The sequence below is a fragment of the Bufo bufo genome, chromosome 3, assembly GCF_905171765.1.
Source record: "Bufo bufo chromosome 3, aBufBuf1.1, whole genome shotgun sequence".
NCBI classification, from domain to species: domain Eukaryota; kingdom Metazoa; phylum Chordata; class Amphibia; order Anura; family Bufonidae; genus Bufo; species Bufo bufo.
Window position 1 is genome coordinate 266,324,138 of NC_053391.1, and position 23,568 is coordinate 266,347,705.

Consider the following 23,568-nt stretch of genomic DNA (forward strand, 5'->3'; position numbering starts at 1 on the left):
TTTTCAAAATTCCTGGCATTTGAAATGTTGTAATTCTGTCTGGTGGAGACGGAGACTTTTAAAAACCTTATGGCGGTGGCTGTCCCACAGTACGTGGTTCCCAGCGGCCACTCCTTTTCATGGCGAGCCATCCCTGCCCTGCACAACCAAGTGACGGACAAAATTAGGCGCGCACTGCGCAACGCCATCTGTGGCAAGGTCCACATAACCATCGATATGTGGCCCAGTAAGCAGGCAGGGATGTTATATCTCCCTAACGCACACTGGGTAAATGCAGTGGCAGCTGGGCCTGAGGCGGATAGCAGTTTGGCGCATGTCCTTCCACCAACGAGGATTGCAGGATGTTTCTCTTTGCCTCCTGTTGCCTTCTCCTCTACCGCCTCTTCATCCGGTCAGGATAACACCTAACACCTTCACAACCCACTTCAGCACAGCCAGGGGGAAACGACAGCAGGCTGTTTTGAAACTCATCTTTTTGGGGAAAAACCCCACACCGCGCAGGAGCTGTGGACAGGCATGGAACAACAGACCGATGAGTGGTTGGTGCCACTGAGCCTCAAGCCCGGCTTGGTGGTGTGCGGTATTGGGTGAAATCTAGTAGCAGCTCTGGGCCTAGCCGTTTAACACACATCCCCTGCCTGGCAAATGTGCTGAATTTGGTGGTGCAGAGGCTCCTGAAAAATCACCCAGATATGTCAGAGCTGTTGCAGAAAGTGCGGGCAGTCTGTGCGCGCTTTCAGCATTTTCACCCTGCTGCTGCTAGCCTGTCTGCGCTGCAGCGTAACTTTGGCACTACTGCTCACCACCTCAAATGTGACGTGCCCACAAGGTGGAACTCCACATTGAACATGCTGGAGAGACTGTGCGAGCAGCAGCAGGCGATAGTAAAGTTTCAGCTGCAGCACGCATGGGTGAGTCATTCTGCGGAGCAGCACCACTTCACCACCGAGTGGGCCTCCATGCGTGACGTGTGTGCCGTGTCACGCTGTTTCGAGTACTCCACCAACATGGCCAGTGTCGATGACGCCGTCCTCAGAGTTACTATCCCACTTCTATGTCTAAATGGAAAAAACACTTTGGGCGATGATGGAAGAGGATGTGGCACAGGAGGAAGAGGGATCCATGGATTTCCACGGTTATCAGGCCAGTCATTCACAAGTTGCTCAGAGGGTGGGTTCCTGCACCAACAGAGGTAAGGTACACAATTGTCTAGCCAGGGCACAGTCCTGGAGGATGAGGAGGATGATGAGGAGCAGGAACCGTGTTCACAGCAGGATGGCACCCAAAGCAGCTCATGGGAATCACTGGAGCGTGGCTGGGGTGATAGAGGGCACAGATGATACACCTCCCACAGAGGACAGCTTGTCATTGCCTCTGGGCAGCCTGGCACACATGAGCGACTACATGCTGCAGTGCCTGCGCAACGACCGCTGAGTTGCACACATTCTAACCAGTGCTGATTACTGGGTGCCACTCGGCTGGAAACCTGCTACAAGGACAACGTGCCGTCCTTATTTCCATCACTGGAGCGTGATCGGAAGATGCGTGAGTACAAGCGCATGCAGATAGACACGCTGCTGATGGCATTCCCACCTGACACCAGGGCTTAGTGAATGCACAAGGCGTAGCCAGGAGGAGGAGGAAGAAGTATCCAACGCAGCTGAGGCACCGCCAACACCTCAGAAGGGAGGGTTAGCCTGGCCGAAATGTGTAAAAGCTTTGTCAGCACGCCACAACAACCAGCACCACCAGCTGATATGGAACGTGTGCACACGCCTACACGTACTGACTGATGGGTCTGCCCCATTCAACTTCTGGGTCTCCAGATTGGGCACATGGCCTGAGCTTGCCCTTTACGCCTTAGAGGTGCTGGCCTGCCCTGCGACCAGTGTATTGTTCGAACCTGTGTTTAGCAGGGCGGGGGGGTGATCACAGACAAGCTCAGCCGCCTGTCCACAGCCAATGTAGACAAGCTCACGTTCATTAAAATGAACCAGGCATGGATCCCACAGGACTTTTCCATACCTCGTGCAGAATAGATAAGTATACCAGCCGCACCCAGCCATTGTTATAGTCCAGCACACTTTCTCTTTGCATTCTCTTTTCTATTTCCCAATGTTATGGGGTCTTCCCAAATTTATAAAAAATAAATAAAGGAAAAAAAATAAAAATACTAAAACTGTGTTGGCTACCTCCTCTTCCTCCACCATCACTTCCACCTACACTGCCACATCCACCGCCTACTCAACCTCCTACTCCACTTTGACCTCCGCCTCCTAGTTCAAGATCATTATTTTTAACTTTTTTTATATTCTATGTTATTTTAAGTCATTTCCCTATCCACATTTGTTTGCAGGGCAATTATCCTGCTCTTACCCCCATTTTGCTTCCTGTAGCCCTCTAACCCTTTCTATGACTTTTTTAGAGCCATTTTTTGTGCCCCAAATTTCGGGTCCCCATTGACTTCAGTTTGGCCAAACCTGGCGAACCCGAACTTCCCGGTGTTCGCTCAACCCTAGTGGCAACTAAGAATAAATTAGCAATTCTGTTTTTTATTTAGTTTTTTTTATGGCGTTCACCGTAGGGAAAAATTTACGTGATATTTATGTAGTCCACGTCGTTACAGACGTGACAATACTAAACATATGGGGGAGGTTTTTTTTTGCAATTTATTTAATTGAAAAGCGCATTTTCAATGGGAAAAAAAAGCGTAATTTTTTAATGGATTTTTAAGGGGACTATAACAGACAGCATTATCCCTATAGTGCATTGCATTTTAATGTTAGTGCTATTCTGACATTGACCAGCAGGCTGCAGCCAGAGAGGCGCAGCCTGCTGGAAGTTACTCAAGGCTGGTCTGGGGCCTACACAAGATTGCATTTGCGAGGTGCCGATGGGAGACAGAGGGAGTCCGTTAAACAGCCCGGACTGGCACTCCTGCCGGTCCGGGCTGTTAGCTCTCATGTGAGAGCCGGGACCCATGCAGCGCTTAAACTGGGCTGCCGTAAAAAAGCCTCATGCACACGACTGTGCCGTTTTTTCGTATCCGGCCATAGTGCCGGGAAACCGGTGAAGTCTCTCCCAGTTATTACTTCATAGTGCAACTTTGTGGCAACGGCGAAGTCCACGTGCCGGCCACCGTGGATAGTGACAACAGGGCGGTGGGATAGTCCTTTAAGTCTCCAAGGATGCACACTACGCCTACTTTTCAGCCAGTATAGTTGGCGGGCCGCACCAGGGCAGTTCTTACCAGGGACACCAGGCTCCCTGAGTCCAGCACCGCCACTGCCAGGTTATCTCCCACTTACCCTCCTGGCATACATTGAGGGGCGGTAGCCAAAGTTAGTATCCATGGGTTCACCCCGATGGGGACAGTCGGCTCTTATGTGTCCAGGCTCTTAACACCGCCAGCAGACCACCGGGGCTGAGTCTGCAGGGGGTATGTCCCGGGCGGGTTTGGCTGGCACCAGCCGCCGGGCCTGGGGTGGAGATTTCCAGGTTTTAACTGGCCCCCTCCCAAAAGAACCCCCCTGCAGATTTCTGGTGGCCTCGTAGCGCTCCACCAGGTTGACCATCTCTAGGGCATTACCAGTAGACACCTGGCCAATCCAGTGCAGGCAGAGCACCCTCCCCAAAAAAGGCGACCCCCCCCCCTCCTGGTGGCTAAGCCCTTTCTGAATCCTGTATTCACCCTTAAAAATGATAAATGTCCCACAAAAAGTAATAAGGTCCCAACGCTGCATTTCCCCAACACTCAGTTGGTTTGTCAGGGGACAAGATCACAAAAAGGTATGTGTATTTTGCACATCCCATCTTAGGGTGTTGCAATACCATTTTTTGTCCTTGCACCTCTTATCCTATGGGTGCTGAAATGTTGTATATGCACTTACATTTTTCCTTTTTGCCCATATCTTTTTGTGATGCGGGTGGCTTAGAGGCAATCAGCATAGACTGGACACCCAGGCAGAACAAAGTACTTTGCCTGCCTGCCTCCCTCAGAATACTTTTGCTGAGCACCACATTTTATAGGAAATTCAATGGGTTTTCTATGGATCCTCTAACTCGGGCAACAATCAAGGCGTGGCATACTTACCTTTCTGCTATATTACTGACACCCCTTTTCTTCCTCTTGCTGCAAGTAAGAGATACGTAGGCTTCATGCACATGAACGTTGTTTTGGTCCGCATCCGAGCAGCAGTTTTTGCGGCTTGCATGCGGACCCATTCACTTCATTGGTACCGCAAAAGATGTGGACAGCACTCCGTGTGCTGTCCGCATCCGTTGCTCCGTTCCGTGGTCCCCCAAAATAATATAACCTGTCCTAGTCTTGTCCATTTTGTGGACAAGAATAGGCAGTTATATTAATGGCCATCCGTGTTTTTGCGGACGGCAAAACGGTCGTGTGCATGAGGCCATATACTGTGGAATTTGCTGACCCATTTCCGAACCAACCTTTTAGACAAGGAACAGAGATATATGCACTCCTGCAGTGGACCTCTACAAAGGTAGAGAAGTTACCTTAGAGGGGCTTCAACATTTAGGAGCATTAAGGTCCCTTACCTCTTTCCACTTACACAATATCCTACAATACACAAAGTGTAAGCAATTTCCCCCAGCATCTACCTTGCCAACTAAGGCTACTTTCACACTGGCGTTTCTGGGTCCGCTTGTGAGATCCGTTTCAGGGCTCTCACAAGCGGCCCAAAACGGATCAGTTTAGCCCCATGCATTCTGAATGGATAAGGATCCGTTCAGAATGCATCAGTTTGCCTCCGTTCCGCTCTGGAGGCAGACACCAAAACGCTGCTTGCAGCGTTTTGATGTCCGCCTGACGATGCGGAGCCAAGCGGATCCGTCCTGACTTACAATGTAAGTCAATGGGGACGGATCCGTTTTCACTGACACAATATGGTGCAATTGAAAACGGATCTGCCTCCCATTGACTTTCAATGTAAGTCAAAACGGATCCGTTTGCATTATCATGAACAAAAAAAAAAAAAAACGGATACAATCATTTGCATTATACACGTCCTTCTAAAAAAATTAGCATATTGTGATAAAGTTCATTATTTTCTGTAATGTATGGATAAACATTAGACTTTCATATATTTTTGATTCATTACACACAACTGAAGTAGTTCAAGCCTTTTCTTGTTTTAATATTGATGATTTTGGCATACAGCTCATGAAAACCCCAAATTCCTATCTCTAAAAATTAGCATATTTCATCCGACCAATAAAAGAAAAGTGTTTTTAATACAAAAAAAGTCAACCTTCAAATAATTAAGTTCAGTTATGCACTCAATACTTGGTCGGGAATCCTTTTGCAGAAATGACTGCTTCAATGCGGCGTGGCATGGAGGCAATCAGCCTGTGGCACTGCTGAGGTGTTATGGAGGCCCAGGATGCTTCGATATCGGCCTTAAGCTCATCCAGAGTGTTATGTCTTGCGTCTCTCAACTTTCTCTTCCCAATATCCCACAGATTCTCTATGGGGTTCAGGTCAGGAGAGTTGGCAGGCCAATTGAGCACAGTAATACCATGGTCAGTAAACCATTTACCAGTGGTTTTGGCACTGTGAGCAGGTGCCAGGTCGTGCTGAAAAATGAAATTTCATCTCCATAAAGCTTTTCAGCAGATGGAAGCATGAAGTGCTCCAAAATCTCCTGATAGCTAGCTGCATTGACCCTGCCCTTGATAAAACACAGTGGACCAACACCAGCAGCTGACATGGCACCCCAGACCATCACTGACTGTGGGTACTTGACACTGGACTTCAGGCATTTTGGCATTTTCCTTTCCCCAGTCTTCCTCCAGACTCTGGCACCTTGATTTCCGAATGACATGCAAAATTTGCTTTCATCCGAAAAAAGTACTTTGGACCACTGAGCAACAGTCCAGTGCTGCTTCTCTGTAGCCCAGGTCAGGCGCTTCTGCCGCTGTTTCTGGTTCAAAAGTGGCTTGACCTGGGGAATGCGGCACCTGTAGCCCATTTCCTGCACACGCCTGTACACGGTGGCTCTGGATGTTTCTAGTCCAGACTCAGTCCACTGCTTCCGCACGTCCCCCAAGGTCTGGAATCGGTCCTTCTCCACAATCTTCCTCAGGGTCCGGTCACCTCTTCTCGTTGTGCAGCGTTTTCTGGCACACTTTTTCCTTCCCACAGACTTCCCACTGAGGTGCCTTGATACAGCACTCTGGGAACAGCCTATTCGTTCAGAAATTTCTTTCTGTGTCTTACCCTCTTGCTTGAGGGTGTCAATGATGGCCTTCCGGACAGCAGTCAGGTCGGCAGTCTTACCCATGATTGCGGTTTTGAGTAATGAACCAGGCTGGGAGTTTTTAAAAGCCTCAGGAATCTTTTGCAGGTGTTTAGAGTTAATTAGTTGATTCAGATGATTAGGTTAATAGCTCGTTTAGAGAACCTTTTCATGATATGCTAATTTTTTGAGATAGGAATTTTGGGTTTTCATGCCAAAATCATGCCAAAATCATCAATATTAAAACAAGAAAAGGCTTGAACTACTTCAGTTGTGTGTAATGAATCTAAAACATATGAAAGTCTAATTTTTATCAGTACATTACAGAAAATAATGAACTTTATCACAATATGCTAATTTTTTGAGAAGAACCTGTAGGTGCGGATCAGTCTGTGCAGATACCAGACGGATCCGCACCTAACGCAGGTGTGAAAGTAGCCTTAGTTTAAGGCTATGGTGCTTTCTCGCAACTCCCCACTCAGGCTAATCTCCAACATATATATACGATGCTGACAGAACTCAATAAGCCACCAGCCTATAGATTTCTAGTTCAGTAGGAACGGGCCCTGGAGGTTTCCTTTTCACTTATCAAACATAAATATGTCCTTGCTCAAACACCCAGAATATACAGATGTGTGCGAATTCAGGAAATCTACTATAAAGGTTTTAACACGCTGGTACTATACCCCTGAAAGATTACATACGTTTTTCCCTTCTACTCGCCACATCTGCTGGCGGTAGGAAACAGGCAGACTCTTTCTACTATATATGGTGGCTGTGTCCAGCTATAAAACCGTATTGGGACAATGTAGGAGATGCACTCTCTGAGGACTACAACAGACAATTACAATTCACTATGACTGCTTTACTTGGGCTACTTGGTGGCGTCAGATGAGAGATCTTTGGGATGGGACTTCACCTGTGTGCAGTAGCCAGAACACTTGTGGCCTCCCATTGGAAATGAGAAATGCCGCCATCTCTCTTACAGTGGCAGCTCAAATGTGATCAGATCTATAGATAACAGCAGATAACGCATTGGGAAGTAGGTACACCTTGCCTCTTCCGCAGGATCACTTTTTGGTAACCTACTGGCTTGGAGTGACGCTGCTCATTGCTATGTCTATTAAATGTGTCTTAACATTCATCGATGACAAAATTTGTTTGCTACTGTATAGAATGACAATATACATCCTTGTACTGGCAATGCCTTTCTGATATGTATCTAAAAAACTCCACTGTACGATTTTGTTTGCTTCTTATTTTCATTAAGATGTCTTTAACCACTCCCATCTGGGCCATTTGCCCCCTTCCTGACCAGGCCTAATTTTGCAAAACTGACATATCTCACTTTATGTGGTAATAACTTTGGAACGCCTTTATTTATCCAAGTCATTCAGAGATTGTTTTCTCGTGACACATTGTACTTCATGATAGTCATAAATTTGAGTCAAAATATTTCACCTTTATTTATGAAAAAATCCCAAATTTACCCAAAAATGTGAAAAATTCGCAATTTTCTAAATTTCTATTTCACTGCTTTTAAAACAGAAAGTGATACCTCATAAAATATTTATTCCTTAACATTCCCCATATGTCTACTTTATGTTGGCATCATTTTGGAAATGTCATTTTATTTTTTTAGGACGTTAGAAGGCTTAGAAGTTTAGAAGCAATTCTTCAAATTTTTAAGAAAATTGCCAAAACCCACTCTATAAGGACCAGTTCAGGTCTGAAGTCACTTTGTGGGGCCTACATAGTGGATACCCCCATAAATTACCCCATTGTAGAAACTACACCCCTCAAGGTATTCAAAACCGATTTTACAAACTTTGTTAACCCTTTATGCGTTCCACAAGAATTAAAGGAAAATGGAGATCAAATTTTTAAATTTCACTTTTTTGGCAGATTTTCCATTTTAATCCAATTTTTTCTTTAACACATCGATGGTTAACAGCCAAACAAAACTCAATATTTATTACCCAGATTCTGCGGTTTACAGAAACACCCCACATGTGGTCATAAACTGCTGTATGGGCACACGGCAGGGCGCAGAAGAAAAGGAACTCCACATGGTTTTTAGATGCCATGTCCCATTTGAAGCCCCCCGATGCACCCTTACAGTAGAAACTCCCAAGAAGTGACCCCATTTTGGAAACTAGGGGATAAGGTGCCAGTTTTATTAGTACTATTTTTGGGTACATATGATTTTTTGATCATTCATTATAACACTTTATGGGGCAAGGTGACCAAAAAATTGGTTGTTTTAGCACAGTTTCTATTTATTTATTTTTACAGCGTTCACCTGAGGGGTTCAGTCAAGTGACATTTTTATAGAGCAGATTGTTACGGACGTGGCGATACCTAATATGTATACTTTTTCTCATTTATTGAAGTTTTACACAATAATAGCATTTTTGAAGCAAAGAAATTATGTTTTAATGTGTCCATGTTCTGAGAGCTATAGTTTTTTTATTTTTTGAGAGATTTTCTTATGTAGGGGCTCATTTTTTGCGGGATGAGGTGACGGTTTTATTGGTACCATTTTGTGGGACATACGCGTTTTTGATCACTTGGTGTTGCACCTTTTGTGATGCAAGGTGACAAAAATTGCTTGTTTTGACAGTTTTTTTTTTTTAAGGTGTTCATCTGAGGGGTTAGCTCATGTGATATTTTTATAGAGCTGGTTTTTACGGACGCGGCAATACCTAATATGTATACTTTTTTTTATTTGTTTCACTTTAACACAATAATAGCATTTTTGAAACAAAAAAAAAAATTATGTTTTAGTGTCTCCATGTTCTAAGAGCTATAGTTTTTTTATTTTTTGAGAGATTTTCTTATGTAGGGGCTCATTTTTTGCAGGATGAGGTGACGGTTTTATTGGTACCATTTTGTGGGACATACGCATTCTTGATCACTTGGTGTTGCACCTTTTGTGATGCAAGGTGACAAAAATTGCTTGTTTTGACAGTTTTTTTTTTTTTTTTTACGGTGTTCATCTGAGGGGTTAGCTCATGTGATATTTTTATAGAGCTGATTTTTACGGACGCGGCAATACCAAATATGTCTATTTTATTTTATTTTTTCTATTTTTAAATTTTTTTTTTTATTCCTTACTTGGGAACTTTTTTTTTTTCTACATGTGAAACTTTTTTTTATTTTATTTTTTCAACCCTTTATATTTTTTTTTTTTTTTACACTTTTCGTCCCCCATAAGGTCATACAAGACTTCTGGGGGACATTTGCTTCACTTTTTCTTTTTTTTTTCACTGTTGATTTCTCCTGTAACTGGGGCTGACATAGTAGCCCCAGTTACAGAAGAAATGCACCCCCCAGAGAGGCTGTACAGCAGCAATCCAGCGCTGTACAGCCTCAGAGCAGGTCTGATTGAGGTCTCTGAGAGACCTCACACAGCCCCTGCACTCTCCGGTCCCGGCGGTCACATGACCGCCGGGCCGGAACAGGAAGCGCACAGCGCTTCCTGCTCTGCATACACAGTGAGCGCTGTGTCTGCAGCGATCGTGAAGGCAGGGACACCTGGGCACTGTCCCTGCCTCCTCTCTGGGTTGCCCTGCTGTCACTGACAGCGGGCAACCCGATCAGCAGCTGCACGATTAGCGTGCAGCTGCTGTTTCTGAAAATACGTTTTAAAGCGTGCTTTCAGAAATAGAGGTCCACCCATAGGACGTTTATATCCTATGGGCGGACGGCAGGTGGTTAATAAAATATTTTAAAAACTAAACTAAATACAAATCAACAAAAATTATATATATATATATATATATATACAGTCCTGATCAAAAGTTTAAGACCACTTGAAAAATGGCAAAAAATCATATTTAGCATGGCTGGATCTTAACAAGGTTCCAAGTAGAGATTCAACATGCAACAAGAAGAAATGGGAGTGAGACAAAACATTTTTTGAGCATTTAATTTAATGAAAACCACGAATAAACAGAAACAGACTGTTTTTCAGCTGATCAAAAGTTTAGGACCACACCTCCAAAAAAAAAAAACTAAAACCCCCCCAAAACAGAAATCCAACTTCCAAACATGAACTCAGTAATGAGTAGTTCTGCCGTTATTGTTTATCACTTCCAAAATTCATTTCGGCATGCTTGATGCAAGCGTTTCCATGAGGTGAGTGGGAACATTTCTCCAAGTGGTGAAGACGGCCGCACGAAGGCCATCTACTGTCTGGAACTGTTGTCCATTTTTGTAAACTTCCCTTGCCATCCATCCCCAAAGGTTCTCAATTGGATTTAGATCAGGGGAACATGCAGGATGGGCCAAAAGAGTAATGTTATTCTCCTGGAAGAAGTCTCTTGTCCTGCGGGCATTGTGTACTGTAGCTTTGTCCTGTTGAAAAACCCAGTCGTTACCACACAGACGAGGGCCCTCAGTCATGAGGAATGCTCTCTGCAACATCTGGACATAGCCAGCGGCAGTTTGACGCCCCTGCACTTCCTGAAGCTCCATTGTTCCACTGAAGGAAAAACACCCCAGACCATTATGGCGCCCCCTCCACTGTGGCGCGTAGAAAACATCTCAGGTGGGATCTGCTTGTCATGCCAGTAACGTTGGAAACAATTAGGACCATCAAGGTTACATTTTTTCTCATCAGAGAATAAAACTTTCTTCCACCTTTGAATGTCCCATGTTTGGTGCTCTCTTGCAAAGTCCAAACGAGCAGTTCTGTGGCGTTCAAGGAGACGAGGTCTTTGAAGACGTTTTTCTTTTTGAAGCCCTTCAGTCTCAGATGCCGTCTGATGGTTATGGGGCTGCAGTCAGCACCAGTAAGGGCCTTAATTTGGGTCGAGGATCGTCCAGTGTCTTGACGGACAGCCAATTGGATCCTTCCGGCTCAGTGCTGATGAATTTTTTTTGGGTCTTCCACTTTTTTGTTCCATAACCCTCAGGATCATTTAAGAAATTCCAAATGACTGTCTTACTGTGTCCCACCTCAGCAGTGATGGCGCGCTGTGAGAGACCCTGCTTATGCAGTTCAACAACCCGACCACGTTCAAAAAGGGAGAGTTTTTTTGCCTTTGCCATCACAACATGTGACTACCTGACAGAAAATGACAATGAATCCACATCTTTGCACAGATTTGGCCTTTTAAAGGCATGTGGTCCTAAAATTTGGATCAGCTGAAAAACAGCCTGTTTCAGTTTAATCGTTATTTTCAATTAATTGGATGCTCAAAAAATGTTTTGTCTCACTCTCATTTCTTCTTGTTGCATGTTGAAGCTCTACTTGGAACCTTGTTAAGATCCAACTATGTAAAATATGATTTTTTGACATTTTTCAAGTGGTCTTAAACTTTTGATCAGGACTGTATATATATACATATATATATATATATATATATATATATACACACACTGTTGTGTTCAAAATAATAGCAGTGTGTTTAAAAAAGTGAATAAAGCTCAAAATCCTTCTAATAGCTTCTATTTCCATACACACAAATGCATTGGGAACACTACACATTCTATTCCAAATCAAAACATGAAGAAAAATATATCAAATTTGTGTTGTTCCTCTAAAAAAAAATGAAGAAAAGTGAATATTAGACTATTCAATAAAATAGCAGTGTTTGTATTCTTCTTGACAAACTCAAACCTTCACTATATAAACTGATTTGTTTTTTAAGATTTTGCTTTCCTTTGAATCACTTGATATTTAGTTGTATAACCACTGTTTGTGAGAACTGCTGTACATCTGTGTTGCATGGAGTCAACCAAATTCTAGCACCTGTGAACAGGTATTCAAGCCCAGGATGATTGGAATACATTCCACAGTTCTTCTCTGTTTCTTGGTTTTGCCTCAGAAACTGCATTTTTTATGTCACCCCACAAGTTTTCTATTGTATTAAGATACGGGGATTGGGCTGGCTACTCCATAACGTCAATCTTGTTGGTCTGGAACCAAGATGTTGCACGTTTACTGGTGTGTTTGGGGTCGTAGTCTTGTTCGAACACCCATTTCAAGGGCATTTCCTGTTCAGCATAAGGCAGCATGACCTCTTCAAGTATTCTGATGTATTCTAACTGATCCATGATCCCTGGTATGCGATAAATAGGCCCAATAACTTAGTATGAGAAACATCCTCATATCATGATGCTTGCACCACCATGCTTCACAGTCTTCTCAGTGTACTGTGGCTTGAATTCAGTGTTTGGGGGTCATCTGACAAATTGTCTCCGGCCACTAGACCCAAAAAGAACAATCTTACTTTCATCAGTCCACAAAATGTCTCTTTAGGCCCGTCAATGTGCTCTTTGACAAATTGTAACCTCTTCAGTACATGTCTTTTTTTCAACAGTGGGACTTTGCGGGGGCTTCTTGCAGATAGCTTGGCTTCACATAGGTGTCTTCTAATTGTAACAGTACTCACAGGTAACTTTAGACCTTCTTTGATCTTCCTGAAGCTGATTGTTGGCTGAGTCCTTGCCATTTTGGCTATTCTTCTATCCATTCGAATGGTAGTTTTTGGCTTTCTTTCACGTCTTTCAGGTTTTGGTTGACATTTTAAAGCATTTGCGATCATTTTAGCTGAGCAGCCTATCATTTTCTGCACTTCTTTATATGTTTTCCCCTCTTCAATCAACTTTTTAATCAAGGTAAGCTGTTCTTCTGAACAATGTCTGGAACGACCCATTTTCATCAGAATTTCAGAGAGAAATGCACTGTAACCAGCATGTACAGCATTTGCTGCCTTCCTTCCTTAAATAAGGGCAACAATAGCCACCTGTTTTTCAAAGAATGAATGACCTCACTCATTGAACTCCACACTGCTATTATTTTGAACATGGCCCTTTCAATAAGTGATTGAATTAGAGAATCAGAAGCATGCATGTCATGACTGTTGGGTCTGTTGGGTTTCTATTACTCTACTACACCTGCTAGTAAATTATTTGCCATGTAGAAATATCATTTCTACCAAAAACAGTGATTGATCAGGTTAGTGATCTCTGACTGCTATTATTTTGAACACAACTGTATATATATATATATATATATATATATATATATATAATGTACTGTCAATAGTATTAATACAAGTAAACAGCATAATCTAATGCATACCATCTCTTTCTCGTTCACTTTCAGGTCTTGATCTGGGTCCTGTATCTGACCAGTCTCCTCTTAACCTGAGGCGCTTAAGTGGAGGTTGTTGTACCTTAATAGTAAAAAAACTTGCCATTAATACATAAGGAAGAGAAAATCTAAAGTAGTTAACATAGTAACATAGTTAACTTACATTAAAAAAAAGTATACATATTAGATATCTCCACGTCCATATCGACCGGCTCTATAAAAATATCACATGATCTAACCCCGCAGATGAACACCGTAAAAAATAAAAACTGTGCTAAATAAACCATTTTTTGTCACCTTACATCACAAAAAGTGTAATAGCAAGCGATCAAAAAGGCACACGCACCCCAAAATAGTGCCAATAAAACCGTCATCTCATCCCGCAAAAATCATACCCTACCTAAGATAATCGCCCAAAAACTGAAAAAACTATGGCTCTCAGAATATGGAGACACTAAAACATGATTTTTTATTTTTTTTAAAATTATATTATTGTGTAAAACTTACATAAATAAAAAAAAGTATATATATTAGGTATCGCCGCGTCCATATCGACCGGCTCTATAAAAATATCACATCACCTAACCCCTCAGATGAACACCGTAAAAAATTGTAAAATAAAAACTGTGCTAAATAAACAATTTTTTGTCACCTTACATCACAAAAAGTGTAATAGCAAGCGATAAAAAAGGCACACGCACCCCAAAATAGTGCCAATAAAACCGTCATCTCATCCCGCAAAAATCATACCTTACCCAAGGTAATCGCCCAAAAATCGCCTGAAAAAATTATGGCTCTCAGACTATGGAAACACTAAAACATGATTTTTTTTTGCTTCAAAAATGAAATCATTGTGTAAAACTTACTTAAATTAAAAAAAAGTATACATATTAGGTATCGCCGCATCCGTGACAACCTGGTCTAATTAAATATCACATGATCTAACCTGTCAGATGAATGTTGTAGATAACAAAAAATAAAAACGGTGCCAAAACAGCTATTTCTTGTTACCTTGCCTCACAAAAAGTGTAATATAGAGCAACCAAAAATCATATGTACCCTAAACTAGTACCAACAATACTGCCACCCTATCTAGTTTCTAAAATGGGGTCACTTTTGAATAAAATGGAAAATTTGCCAAAAAATTGAAATTCTGAAACTTCATCTCCATTTGCCAATAACTCTTGTGGAACACCTAAAGGGTTAACGACGTTTGTAAAATCTGTTTTGAATACCTTGAGGGGTGTAGTTTCATAGATGGGGTCACTTTTATGGAGTTTCTACTCTAGGGGTGCATCAGAGGGGCTTCAAATGGGACGTGGTGTAAAAAAAAACAGTCCAGCAAAACCTGCCTTCCAAAAACCGTATGGCATTCATTTCCTTCTGCGCCCTGCCGTGTGTCCGTACAGCAGTTTACGACCACATATGGGGTGTTTCTGTAAACTACAGAATCAGGGCCATCGATATTGAGTTTGGTTTGGCTGTTAACCCTTGCTTTGTAACTGGAAAAAAATTATTAAAATGGAAAATCTGTGAAATTTTGAAATTGTATCTCTATTTTCCATTAATTCTTGTGGAACACCTAAAGGGTTAATGACGTTTGTAAAATCAGTTTTGAATACCTTGAGGGGTGTAATTTCTACATTTTTGGGTGGTTTCTATTATGTAAGCCTCACAAAGTGACTTCAGACCTGAACTGATCCCTAAAAATTGGGTTTTTGAAAATGTCATAAAAATTTCAAGATTTGCTTCTAAACTTCTAAGCCTTGTAACATCCCCAAAAAATAAAATATCATTCCCAAAATGATCCAAACATGAAGTAGACATATGGGGAATGTAAAGAAATAACTATTTTTGGAGGTATTACTATGTATTATAGAAGTAGAGAAATATAAACTTTTTAACAAATTTTTGGTAAATTTGGTATTTTTTTATAAATAAAAATTATTATTTTTTACTTAATTTTACCAGTGTCATGAAGTACAATATGTGATGAAAAAACAGTCTCAGAATGGCCTGGATAAGCCACAGTGTTTTAAAGTTATCAGCACTTAAAGTGACACTAGTCAGATTTGCAAAAAATGGCCAAGTCCTTAAGATGAAATAGGGCTGAGTCCTTAAGGGGTTAAAGAGCAGGTTGTTTAAAAATGCGATGATACTAAATATGTCTACTTTTATTTAAAAAAATTTTTTTACATAATAAAGCATTTTTGGGGAAAAAAAAATCATGATTTTGTGTCCATTTTCTGAAAGCCTTTTTTTTCTACTAATCATCTTGTGTAATGGCTTGTTTTTTGCAGGAAGAGTTGACCATTAACCTATATGTCAGATGTTCTCTATGTTTTGCAAACAGTTATCTAATACATTCCAGATCCCCCTCTGCCCCAAATTCTTAGTGGTTATTCTCATTTCAGTTTGCTCAAGTGCTGGTTTCCTTCCTGTACATTTCTTAATGAAGACCTTCAGCAAGTGACTGATATTGGACTCTATGAGCAGCAAGCAAATATAATATTGGAAAGCCATCAATGGTATAGTCTCTGAGAGTTAATGTTCTTGTTTGAGGCAGTATCGGCCCTGGTAACAGCCAGTACCCTCCTCTCACAGGTGCCCTTTTGATTTTCGTTTCAGTGTTCAGTGTTTTCAGTGTGACAAACATGTCCTTCTGGACTGTATCGCCACAGGGGGCAGCACAAATCATGCTGTGTTATTTTCTTCTAGAAATCTCTTATACACATTTCATTTTTTTTTTATGTTCCTGGCTGTACATGGTTGTAAATCCTTCAAGTCCAAGTTTTAGAATTGCCAGGGCACTTCTAGGCCATTGTGTATCACGAAAAGCCCAACTAGTCACTTATAGCCTCCTGCAAACAGTTTATGACGTTTGGCCTCTGATTCTTTTAAAATGTAAATATTTATTAGTATATTCACAATATAAATAACCGAAGACATAATAACAATCAAAAAGATATAAATTTAATTCGAACCCAAAAACCACCACATCCCACTACAGGAGAGAGAGTAAAATAAGGAAAAAAAAAAAAATAAATAAAGGAACACCCTTTCAATCCAATTTCTAATTTCACTGTCATATATCCTTACTTGTAAACCTTATATTAACCCCTAACATATTCATAATATATTATTTTTTATCTGTGATAGGGATATATGTCTCTCCTACTATTCCTTGTGCCTCGACCCTGTTATTTGAGATGCCCCCTCACGTTTCTATGCTGTTGCAGCTGCTGCTCTTTTGAAGGACGAAGCTACTAATGTTGTTCTGAATCACCCAGTTGTTCCTATGGTCCCACATTCAGTTCAGGACATTTTCCTAGAGTTTCAAATTAAACATCTGTCTCTTATGAAACTTTCTACATATGAAGCTTCCTGTCACGGAAGGTGTTACAGAAAACTAAAAGACACAAATGAAGATCCGACTGACTTGATCCCAAAACTAAGGAACCAAAGGGTAAGCCCTGCAACAGCCCTAGCTCTCTCCCTTACTGCTCAGCCTATGCAAAAATCTCTATGGTGGATAACTGCATACCCTCGTTCCTCGACTGTATGACACCATAACACCCTATAATAGTGAGGGGACATGACCACCGGCTCCCTACACTTAATACGGAGGGAGTCAGGTTCACCTAAGATCAAGCAAACAGGAAAACAGGAATAAAGAAACAGACTTATCTTGTGGATGCAGCAGTAACAGCTTCTAGCATTAGCACACTCCAGGAAGTTGTATAAACCGCAAAGTGATGCAGTATGGGAGGGGATTTAAAGGGATGCAATCAGTGCAACTAGATGACAGCTGAGAGAGGGAAACGAGATGACAAAACGAAAGCAAAACAAAAGAACCTCAAGCAGGAGGTTCTGAAGAACGTCTGTCAGAGCTTCACAGATGTCTGGCGGTGACAGTACCCCTCCTTCTACGAGTGGACTCCGGACACTCAGAGCCCACCTTCTCAGGATGGGACCTATGGAAAGCCCTGATGAGACGAGTGGCCTTAATGTCAGTCACTGGGACCCACATCCTCTCCTCAGGACCATAACCCTCCCAATGAACGAGGTACTGGAGAGAACCGCAGACAACACGAGAATCCACAATCCTAGAGACCTGAAATTCAAGGTTACCATCAACCACAATCAGAGGAGGAGGCAAAGAGGAGGGTACAATGGGTTGGACAAAAGGTTTTAATAGGGACTTATGAAAAACATTATGGATTTTCCAAGTCTCAGGAAGATCAAGACGGTAGGCAACAGGATTGATTACGGACAAGATTTTGTAAGGCCCAATAAACTTAGGACCCAACTTCCAGGAGGGAACCTTCAATTTGATATTCATAGTAGACAACCACACCAGATCACCAACATTCAGGTCCGGACCAGGCACACGTCTCTTATCCGCCACACGCTTATATCTCTCACTCATGCTCTTTAGATTATCCTGAATCTTTTGCCAAATAGATGACAAAGACGAGGAGAATCTCTCCTCATCAGGTAAACCAGAAGACCCCTCTCCAGAGAATGTCCCAAACTGCGGATGAAACCCATATGCACAAAAAAATGGTGACTTATCAGAGGACTCCTGACGACGGTTATTTAAAGCAAACTCAGCAAGGGAGAGAAAAGAACACCAATCCTCCTGATTCTCCGCCACAAAACAGCGCAGATATGTCTCAAGATTCTGATTGACGCGCTCTGTCTGGCCATTCAACTGTGGGTGGAAAGCAGAAGAGAATGACAACCGAACCCCCAAGCGAGAACAGAAAGCCTTCCAGAATCTGGAAACAAACTGCGTGCCCCTATCAGAGACTATGTCTGAAGGAATACCATGCAATTTGACAATGTGATCAATAAATGCCTGCGCCAGCGTCTTAGCATTGGGCAACCCAGGGAAAGGAATGAAATGCGCCATTTTGCTAAAACGCCACCACCACCAGAATCACAGTCTTCCCCGAGGAACGATGCAGGTCCGTAATGAAGTCCATGGACAGATGTGTCCAAGGACGGGAAGGAATGGGTAACGGGAGGAGAGGACCTGATGGCCGTGAATGAGGGACTTTGGCACGAGCGCAGGTCTCGCAGGCTGCCACAAAACCCTCAACCGACTTACGAAGCGCCGGCCACCAGAATCTCTGAGCGATGAGATCCACTGTGGCTCTACCCCCTGGGTGCCCAGCAAGGACAGTATCGTGGTGCTCCTTAAAAACCTTGTGACTTAAAGCGAGAGGCACAAACAACCTCCCAGGAGGACAAAGATCAGGAGCCTCTGCCTGGGCTGCCTGAACCTCTGCCTCCAATTCAGGATAAAGAGCAGAGACCACCACACCCTCAGCCAAAATGGGACCCGGGTCTTCAAAATTCCCACCTCCCAGAAAACAACGTGACAGGGCATCCGCCTTCACATTCTTAACCCCAGGGCGAAACGTGACAACAAAATTTAACCTTGAAAAGAACAAAAAACATCTGGCCTGTCTCGGGTTCAGACGCTTGGCTGACTCCAAGTAGGCCAGATTCTTATGGTCGGTAAACACGGTAATAGGGTGTCTGGCTCCCTCTAGCCAATGGCGCCATTCCTCAAAAGCTAACTTGATGGTCAACAACTCCCTATCTCCCACATCGTAATTTCTCTCTGCGGAGGAGAGTTTCTTCGAGAAAAAGGCACACGGTCGCCATTTGGCAGGAGAGGGACCCTGAGACAAGACCGCACCAACACCCACCTCAGAAGCGTCCACCTCAACTATGAAGGGCAGAGAGATATCAGGTTGTACCAAGATGGGAGCGGAAGCAAAACTCTCCTTGATACTAGAAAAGGCCTTACGCGCCTCTATCGACCAGGAGGAAAAATCTACCCCCTTTCTAGTCATATCAGTGAGTGGTTTAACAACAGAGGAATAATTCAAAATAAACTTCCTGTAATAATTGGCAGAGCCCAAAAAACGCATCAGCGCCTTCTGATTCTCAGGAAGCTCCCACTCAAGCACAGCGCGGACCTTCTCGGGGTCCATGCGAAAACCAGAAGCGGAGAGAAGAAACCCCAGAAATTGAATTTCTGGAACCGCAAACACACATTTTTCCAGTTTAGCGTAAAATTTATTCTCCCGCAGGATGAGCAAGACCTGACGTAGGTGGTCCTTATGAGTTTTGAAATCAGGAGAAAAAATCTAAATGTCATCTAGATACACTAGTACAAATTTCCCCATTAAATGATAAAAAATGCTGTTCACAAAATACTGAAAGACGGCTGGAGCATTCATCAAACCAAAAGGCATAACCAAATTCTCAAAATGGCCCTCAGGGGTATTGAAGGCCGTCTTCCATTCGTCTCCTTCTCTGACCCTGACCAGGTTGTATGCCTCTCTTAGATCCAACTTGGAAAAAACTTTAGCCCCAACAATCTGGTTAAACAGGTCCGGGATCAGAGGAAGCGGATAAGGGTCACGAATTGTGATACTGTTCAGCTCCCTGAAATCCAGACATGGTCTTAAAGAACCATCTTTTTTCTTAACAAAGAAAAAAACAGCGGCAACAGGTGACTTCGAGGGTCGTATGTGTCCCTTTCTCAGGCTCTCAGAGATATAAGCACGCATAGCGACCCTTTCAGGTTGGGAGAGATTGTATAAACGAGATTTAGGCAGCTTGGCGCCTGGGATGAGATTAATAGGGCAATCGTACGCCCTGTGAGGGGGCAGCTCCTGAACACCACTCTCAGAAAACACATCCGAAAACTCAGAGAGAAAAGATGGTACAGTCTTAGTAGAAACAGATGTCGTGAGGCAATTCTCTCTGCAAAAGTCACTCCAACCATTTATTTGCCTCGCTTGCCAATCAATGGTGGGGTTATGTTTAGCGAGCCAGGGTAGCCCCAACACTAGAGGAGTAGGCAACCAGCTTAGGACGAAACATGACACATCCTCAACATGAGTATCACTCACAATCAAACGGATATTGTGAACTATGCCCTTTAACGATTTCTGAGAAAGTGGAGCGGAATCAATAGAAAAAACAGGTATATCCTTTCCCAAAGTGCATAATTGGAAACCATGTGTTATAGCAAATTGATTATCAATGAGATTGACAGCTGCTCCACTATCTACAAAAATCTCACAAAAAATGTTCTTGCTCTCTAGCGCCACCCTGGCAGGTAGGACAAAATGGGAACTACAAGCAAACGGCAACCCTTCAATTTCCGCATCAACCTTGCCAATAGTAACAGATGGAACGTTTTTAGAGGATTTTTTTCTTTTTGTTTCTTTATTACTCTCAAAAAACTGCCTGAATCTCCTAGAGGGACAAACATTTGCCAAATGATTTATACCTCCACAACAGAAACAAACCCTCCTCTGAGAGCTGAATCTTCTATTGTCAGAGGCAAGCAAACCCAGCTGCATGGGCTCCTGCTCAGAGGGGATTGAGAGAGACTGAGACCCCAGCGCACTGAAAGAGACCGCCGCACTGTCCTTGGAGTGAGTATGACAGGAAGGAGTGATCTCTCCTCTCTCTCTAAGACGCCTGTCAATACGAACGGCCCGAGACATGGCAGAGTCCAAGGAGGTAGGTCTCTCATGAAAGGCAAATGCATCTTTCAATCCCTCTGAAAGACCATGGCAAAATTGACTTCGGAGTGCAGCATCATTCCAACCAGTATCAGCTGCCCATCTCCGAAATTCTGAACAGTATATCTCTGCGGACTGTTTACCCTGGCATAAAAGACGTAGTCTAGACTCAGACAGAGCAATACGATCTGGATCATCATATATCTGACCCAGGGCTAAAAAAAATTCATCCACTGAACAAAGAGAGAGGGAAACGAGATGACAAAACGAAAGCAAAACAAAAGAACCTCAAGCAGGAGGTTCTGAAGAACGTCTGTCAGAGCTTCACAGATGTCTGGCGGTGACACTTCCCTTCTCTCTCCCTCCCATGTATTATCAAACATTGCCATGTCCTGAATCCACCTACAGATATAGCAGAGTTAACTCAATCTGCATTAGATATTAGATTTTCAAAAACATTTTCAAGACTCATTTATCAAACTGTTGTAAAGTAGAACTGGCCTAGTTGCCCATTGCAACCAATCAGATTTCACCTTTCATTATTGACAGTTCCTTTGGAAAGTGAAAGGTGAAATCTGATTAGTTGCTATGGGCAACTAAGGCTACTTTCACACCTGCGTTGGGTGCGGATCCGTCTTGTATCTGCACAGACGGATCAGCACCGATAATGCAAACGCTTGTATCCGTTCAGAACAGATCCGTTTGCATTACCATGAAAAAAAAAAAAAATAATAATAATAATATATTTTTTTGGGGGGGGTTTATGATAATGCAAACCATATTGTGTCAGTGAAAATTGATCCGTCCCCATTGACTTACATTGTAAGTCAGGACGCATCCGTTTGGCTCCGATTCGTCAGACGGACATCAAAACGCTGCAAGCAGCGTTTTGGTGTCCACCTCCAGAGCAGAATAGAGGCTGAACGGAGGCAAACTGATGCATTCTGAACGTATCCTTGGGGCTAAACTGATCCGTTTTGGGCCGCTTGTGAGAGCCCTGAAACGGATCTCACAAGCGGACCCAGAAACGACAGTGTGAAAGTAGCCTAAGCCAGTTCTACTTTACACCAGTTTGATAAATGACTGGTGAGGTCCTCAGAATCAAATTTTTTCCCTCTCTGTTGAAGCCAGTGAAAGCAACGTACAGATGCAGCAGAGTTAGGGTGCCTTCACACGCAGATTTTTGTGGCAGAAAATTCCGCAATGGAAAATCAGTTCCATTCACCTTAATGGGGCTTGCAGAAATCCATGTGCTTGCTGGCCCATTCAAACGAATTGAACTGATTTTCAGTCTCAGATTTTTTTTAACACAAAATCTACCACGTTTGAAGGCACCCTTAAAGCGACTATCATTTGGATCAACCCTATTAAAACTGGCATACTGTCTGGTAAGGTTCATCATGCTGATTAAAAGTATGCCTTTCTTTTGTCTGCATGATAAACAGCCTCAGAAATGTGTTTTTATTCATATGCAATTGAGAAGTTTGAGCACCAGGAGGTGGAGCTGAATCGTACAGTACGGAGTGGCCTATGACTTTGGGCGAGTTTGGCATAATGGGCAGTTCATGGGGTCCTCGGTTAAGCCAATTAGGAACGCCAAGGTGATTTCACATGTGTTTACAAAGCAGAATAAGTGGCTGTGAAAAAGTAATAGTTCATAACAAAGATAAGGAACAGAAAATCAGATAAGGCTGCAAAGGCAGAAGCCCTGCTGCCGTTGGAAGCGACAGTGATGGTCGTAAGCAGTCCTGCCCTTGATTTGGGGGTAGATGTGGTCCTTTTTTTCAGGAACAAGTGCAGAAACATGAGAAGGAAACTTGGGTCAGAAAAGGAGAGGAACAAGGTGACGATGGTGCAAGGAGGACAGGTAACCTGCTTTGTCGCCCAGAGCTTTGTATCCCATGATGAATTACTCAATACCAACCGACCAGTCTAATGAGGTACTGTAATTTGTAGTATTGTGTCTTTCCACTGGCTTGCCCAAGGGTCAATCATTTTGGAGTGAGGTTTCAGCAGGCTTATATGATATGCAGCTCTCATAACCCAGGTAAAACTGTCATAGTACCCGCTAAGTGTACACTCTGTCCACATCACCCATTTCAGAGACTTCAGACAGACCTCATTCAGCTACCCAAGGTAGATGGGTATGAGTTTGTGGTTGGTCGGAAGCATAGCCCTGCAATACTACTACAAAGAAGCTTCTGTTCCTTCACAGCTGATTGTACAAAGAAGCACAGCCATTCTGCAAACTTTTTTTTTAAACTCGGGTATGATTTAAGCTTGCTAAGTAAGATAAATGACTGTTTACAGAAGCTGGTGAAAAGGTGGATACAACACCATATATCATGTTAAACAGCGAAAAATATATATCAAGCACACTCCATACACAGATTTATATGAAAATAAATCAATATTTTATTAAATATAAGTTAAAATTTACAAACATATAATATTATATCGACAGATCAGCCACATGGATGAGCCACAACATAAGTCACATAGACAGTAATGTAAGCATGTAGCAGCAGTGAATATAAGTCTAAACCAAAATAAGGCACTGCAAATAATACATAATAGTATACAGAACAAAAAGTGTGCTCCTCCAAAAACACCCCAACGCGTGTTTCGCGTCAGCTTCCTTGTAGCT

The 23,568-nt window shown here is 42.7% G+C and overlaps 1 protein-coding gene across 4 annotated transcripts in view; it reads right to left on the reverse strand.

Moving 5' to 3' along the window:
- The window catches only part of DCAF6 (DDB1 and CUL4 associated factor 6), a 1,234,054-nt gene that overhangs the window by 803,799 nt on the left and 406,687 nt on the right, over positions 1-23,568 (reverse strand). For all 4 annotated transcript variants that reach the window (XM_040424129.1, XM_040424128.1, XM_040424130.1 and 1 more), the window contains exon 9: positions 13,354-13,447. In XM_040424129.1, coding sequence (XP_040280063.1) covers positions 13,354-13,447 — 94 coding nt within the window. The remainder of the gene's footprint in view (positions 1-13,353; positions 13,448-23,568) is intronic.